Genomic DNA, 6,139 nt, shown 5'->3' on the forward strand with positions numbered 1-6,139 from the left:
GTCACACCTCCTTTTTACACACCTACCCCGAAGGATAAATGTATAAGGGAGTTTTTCCATTTAAAGTGACATTATTCGAAAATGGGATTATTTATTTATTTCTTAGAGTCGCCACTTGGGATAAGATTGGCTTTTGGTGTCCCAAGTCACCGGTTTAATTTAAATCCCAAATCGAGGAAAAATTCGACTTCCCAATTGGAGCCTGCGAACCAGAAATTCTGAATAAGGAATTCTGTTGACCCGAGGGAAGGTGTTAGGCACCCCCGAATCCCGTGGTTCTAGCACGGTCGCTTAAATTATTATAAATGGCTAAAATTCTAATTTTATACATATTCAAACCTATAGTGCAATTTTATAAATTATTTACCGCTTTTATTTACTTTTTACGGAAGTGAACGCCGTTTAAGAGCGTGTTTTTGGATCACGTCGCATGAAATGCACCCGGATCCTCAACACCTCTTATTCAACGTTTTGGGATTTAGATTTGGGTTGCATGAAATGCACTCCCGAATTTAGGAAAATAATATCATCAAAAGCGCGCCTAAAGTAGTTAGCGTCTTATTAACTTCGTGGGAAGCCATGAAAATTCACTAAATGGCATGTCCCGATTCTCTAAGATTTTATAAAGCATTTAATGAGGGCCCCGTGATTTATATGTTTGGTGCGGCGAGGCTCGTCTCATATTTTGGTTAAAGACCATCCTAAAAGAAACTATGATTTTTTATTACAGCATTGTCTCTAAAAGGGCCCTAATTGATTCGCATTTATGAACTCGGGCCTCAAACTCAAGTCCGAATTCAAACAAAAGGGAAAACCCTCTTAATTTGAACCCGCCACCTAATTTGAAACCCAAATTTATATTTGTGAGTTAATTTCCATGTTCTAATGTAGTTTTAAAGACTTTTAGACTTAACAATTTGGGCTTTGCACATCAGCCCGACATGCAGCTTTGGTTTTGTTAATGCTGCTCATTCAGAGTTTGGGCCACGATTGCAAGTCAGTTTTGGGCCTCTAATTATCAATTGAAAGCCATATTAAACTTTAACTACAAGGCTTCGAATTTCTGTCGGATCTACTGTTGAGTTTAGCCCAAAGATAAGAGCCCAGATTAGAAGCCAATTCCAGATTGGATTGTGTAATACTGATTCTGAATCCAAATTAACTGTTTACACATCAACGATTTTGTCGACCTGTTCTACTAAAATCTACTTTGTTTAATTTAACATTCAAACTAGTCCAGATGGACTTTAATGGCAAAACCAGTCCACGTTCAACAGTTACGGCTCATATTGCATCTGCTTTTGAATTACACAAGGGGATTTAAGGCGTCAAACTTAACTAAACTGAACCTGTTATGTCTAGACACAATACTTATATAATCATGAAAGGGAAATCAAATTAGTTTAGTAGTCCAGTATGAGTCAAAACAGTCCAATTTAGTTACAAACCATAATCTACTGAAATTTATGAAAAATTACATGAAACAACAATACAAAATCAATACAGGATCATGTTGCACTTCATTTCATTTCTGCAAATTGGAATTTACACGATGTGTACCTGGGAATTAAGACAAAGTGAAAAAGAAGACAAAATCAGCAGCAGCAGAAGACAATCAGCAGTGTTAACAGCAGCAAAATAAACAAGCTCAGGATCAAGACGATGTCACACTACCCACAGAAGAGTATCCAGAATTTAACAGCAACAGATCAAACCAAATCACACCCATTTGACCTCTAGTTTATTCAAAAGTAGCACTAGAACTCAAAACTAAATTTCCAACAAAATCAATGTAACAGTTTACTGGATTTTGTATGTTTTTTTTTTAAAAGAAGGTTTTCGACTTTGAAATTCAGAACTTCAGAACTAAAGGCTGGCAAGTTCTGGGAAGGTTTTCAGAGATCTCTCCAAATTTCAGGGAATTTTCAAAGGTCCAAAAACTTGCTAAACAAGGCAAATGTGTGTGCCTTTTATAGGCAAAATCTAAAGCTTTTTTTTTTCAGATTTTTGTTTTTCTCTTTAGTCCCTCTCTTATTTAGTTTTCAGTCCCTCATTTTTTAACTTATTACTCAAGCAACAACACCTATTTTATTGAAAACTATACTAAAGTCTATTCTAGAAAGTCCTACACCTATTACAATCTCTATACTACCCTTTCCCTACTTTTAAAACTACTATTCCTAATAAAACTACCCTTTTCCATACCCAAGCTACCCCTGAAATCCCCTTAGAATTACTGGCTACCCAAACCCTCTTAATTTAATCCACAGTTAAACAATTACTCAGCAAATTTAAAAACAGTTGTAGCCAAGATCAATTTCAAGGCCGGATCCAAACTAACTAATGGAACTACTAGTCAATTGACTATCGTAAAATCAGTATCAAGACTTAAACTAGCCCAAATTAACCAGCAAATCAGAAATGCAGACTTAGAACTAATCAAAATTTCTAAACTAATAACATGAAACAAGGAAGAATTGAGAACCCTAATAGAAAACTAGAAGAAAGGAATTCTTACTTAATAAATTTTATTCTGCTGAAATTACACTAACACATAGCTAACCAAGATCAAAACAGACTAATAACCAGGCGCAAAAATCAAAACAAGAAATTGATGGAAATTAAATGTGTATTGGAATAGAGATTTAACAAATATGAGAACAGGAAACGAATTAATCAAAAATAAAGAAAGAAAAACCAAACTCAACTGACGGCTCGAGACTCTGCCACTCTCCGATCTGACATTTGAACCAATCCGGTGATATTTGACCACCACTGACACTGAACTCCTCATGAGGAAGACGAAAGGATCACGTAGTATTAATCTGGGGAGGTTTGGGGCAATTAGGGTTTTGGCCGGAAAACTTCAAATCCATATTCGAGAAGTTCCGGCCATGTTTGAGGATCAGGACCTTAGGGGTTTGATAGAGGAGGTCGTGGTGGTCTTATGGTGTAAATTTGGTGGGGTTTGGGAAAGGTGGTATCCTGGCCGGAAATTTCGATCTCATATTCGAGCATTTTGGTTACGATTTGAGGGAAACTAGGTTGGGGGTTGGAAAGAGGAGGATGAGAGGATTGAGGGGTGTAATTTTTGAGTGATTTGGAGCTTCGCCGCCGGCGGAGGCGATTTCCGGCCGGCGGCGGACGGCGGAGGCACGACGGAGAAGGGTGGTGTTACGGTGGACGGCGGTGGCGTTACAGGGGTAAAGTTTGAGAGACGGTGAGGGTGGGGGTTCTGAGGGGGGGTGGTTATATTCAGACATTTATATATTAAATGTCGTGGGCTTCAGGACCGTCCGATCAAGGAACCTCGACGGTCCTGATTGAACAAGACCAAACGACGTCGTTTCAGGTGATCTGGGGACTGGACCGGGTGAGACTGGGCCAAATTTGAACGGGTTGGTGCCTATTTTATTTGGGCTCAGCCATTTGGGCCCAATTTTGGCAGCCTTCTTTGCCTTTTCTTTTGTATTTTATTTTGTATATTTTTTTTTGTATTTTTGTATTTATTTATTTTTTCTTAATTTTATAAAAAATGCTAAAACAAAACAAAGACTCAATTAAACTATTTAAACTCCTAAAATTACTTAAAACTCTATTTAGAAATAAAACGCAACCATTAACAATTAAGAGTGCAACAAGACTATTTTTGCAATTTTTCTTTAAACTTTATTCTAAATCTAATTAATACCTAATTAATACTAAAATTATGAAATTAAATCCCTAAATGCGTGTGCATATTTTCTGATTTTCATATGAAAAATACAACCAATTAACACAAAATTTTAACAAAAAATCACAAAAAATTGTAAAATAATAAGGAAACCAATTATTTGAAACTTTTGGAATTAATTTGCTTAGGGCAAAAATCACATGCTCACAGGTATCAACCATTGCTATAGGAGGTAAAATTTCCTTGAAAATAAGGGCATTTGCATCTATACCCGTTTTTTGTGCCACGTTTTAACTTGTGCCCGCTTTGCAAAAAAAATTGCAAGCGTACCCGCTTTTTCGCATAACTTCAGCATACGGGGCTGAAGTAGCAAAGGCAATCACGCAAAACTTCAGCATTCTAGTAGTCGGGCCTGAAGTTCAGCGCTAGAGCTGAAGAACGCTGAAGTTTTTGTCTTTGTAACTGGGAAACTTCAGCTCTAGAGTTGAAGTTTTTGTGTTGTAACACAGTAGGATGCTGAAGTTTCCCAGTTACAACACAAGAACTTCAGCTCTAGAGCTGAAGTGTCTCAGTTACAAAGACAAAAACTTCAGCTCTAGAGCTGAAGTTCCCCAGTTACAAAGACAAAAACTTCAGCTCTTTACATTTCTTGGCACTTCTATGATAATCAAGGTCAGCCAATTTCCTGCACATAACAATGAAAACAATTGGAACAGAAACGAAGGACAGAAAGTCTCATTCAGTAAAATTTAATGCTTGATTCTGTTTTTTAATATTCAATTCTCAAAAGGGTGCACAGGATATTGATGCATAAATTTGTATTTTCTTATTGATTACTAGCACAATTAAGTAGATGTATGTTGCCTTTTTGCAGTTATTTTTGAAACCCATCTCTTAAATGATTATGGATTTAGATGTTGTCTGTTGGACGCATATAGGCAAAATGCATTTCCATGCATCCTACTTAAACAATAGCAAAGCTTTTTAATCAGGACTTCTTGACGTTATTGAACTCCACAAACCTCAAAAAGCATCTTAAACTAATAACTGGAAAAAAAAGAAGAAGAAGAAGAAGAAGAAGAAGAAGAAGAAGAAGAAAACGAAGGAGGAGAAGGAGGAGGAGAAAGGAGCTGAAGTTGTTTAAAAAGTGGGTACAAGTTAAAAGTTTTTAAAAAAATGGGTATAGGTTAAATCGGGGCGATCAAATAGGACGCCCCGTGCAATTTTTACGGCAAAATACTAACTACAGCATATAAAGGTGGCCTAATGGTGTAAATTCTTTTACATCGTCAATGAATATTAATTAAACTCTTAAGAATGTATAACTTTATAAAATATAAAACCTTAGCTTTATACACAAATAGCACTTACATATACAATTTAGGAGCAAGTCTTGACACAATATTGAATTACTCCATAAAAGTATCAAGTTCAAGATTCTATGTTGTATACACCAACATAATTCTCAAAAGGAGAAGCAATGTATAACTTATACTTGTGTTCCTGCACAGTAGTAATATACTGGTCATTATATTCTCTTCTCAAATCAACAGAGTCAAGCACTTCCCCATTGCAATCAATTTTAATGCCCTGTGGTAAACTGCTATCCTCCTTTTGAGAGTTGAGTGCCACCCAAAAGTTTCCCTCATTATTTCTCTTCACCTTCACAGGGTATCCAGTAAATTTTATAATGGTTTCAGCTTTGCCTGCCTTTTTACGTTGTAGCCAATACTTCTGGATTCTCTTGCCAATGTATTCGGCAACTAGAACAAATTTGCCATCTTTGCTACATGCCACTCCTGTTGCTCCTGCGAGATTCTTTAACATTGCACTGACTTCCCCTGTGGTTGGATTATATTTCATTAGCCTTGCTGTTGAATCACCACTTTGAATGGATTCCGTGATCTCTCTAAAAAATTTTGACATGTTGTTAATGTCAATGTATAACAATTTCATAGAGATATATTAATATATAGCTCAGAGGCAGAGTCAGAATTTAGAATCAGCATTTCAAATGAGTTATGTCGGTTTTCCGTTTTGAAAAGAAAAGAATGACAAGGGAGAATAAAAGAGAGAACTAATTTCTTAGTGTTTGATGTTATGACACGTGTCGCACACTCGTATTGTCATTGGTGCATTTCATGCACTTCTCACTAAGATCAGGGGTGGATTTATAGCATAATATATGAAACACACTTAAATCCATGGTCTCTTTATCAAATTAGTTATTTAATTTTATGTACATATTTTTTAAAATCAATATAATATTATCTGATGAATGGTGCACTTGGTTGAATGCTGAGTTATTTACCTAGAGGAGCAAGGATCAATTCCTGCTTTGGGGGTCTATAGGAACAACTTATTTACCTTCACAAGGTAGGGATAAGGTCCGCAAACACACTATCCTCCCTAGATCCTACTTGTGAAATTACACTGGATATGATTTTGTTGTTGTAATAGTTGCCA

General features: G+C 36.3%; 1 protein-coding gene across 1 annotated transcript; it reads right to left on the reverse strand.

Moving 5' to 3' along the window:
• Positions 1–4,288: 4,288 nt before the first annotated feature.
• On the reverse strand, positions 4,289–5,599 carry LOC109243466 (strictosidine synthase-like). Its single transcript, XM_019410402.1, has 2 exons — positions 5,169–5,599; positions 4,289–4,358 (listed from the first exon to the last, which is right to left on the reverse strand). The coding sequence occupies exons 1-2, from the start codon at positions 5,597–5,599 to the stop codon at positions 4,289–4,291; spliced, it is 501 nt and encodes a 166-aa protein (XP_019265947.1).
• Positions 5,600–6,139: the final 540 nt, after the last annotated feature.

The sequence above is a fragment of the Nicotiana attenuata genome, unplaced genomic scaffold, assembly GCF_001879085.1.
Source record: "Nicotiana attenuata strain UT unplaced genomic scaffold, NIATTr2, whole genome shotgun sequence".
Taxonomy (NCBI): Eukaryota; Viridiplantae; Streptophyta; class Magnoliopsida; order Solanales; family Solanaceae; genus Nicotiana; species Nicotiana attenuata.

Bases quoted from the DNA above. Each gene is read 5' to 3' on its own strand.
- LOC109243466 (XM_019410402.1), bottom strand. From the start codon at position 5,599: ATGTCAAAATTTTTTAGAGAGATCACGGAATCCATTCAAAGTGGTGAT. The intron at 4,359-5,168 runs GTATAAGTTATA...TGTTATGTGCAG, and splicing joins ACTACTGTGCAGGAACACAA to GAAATTGGCTGACCTTGATT.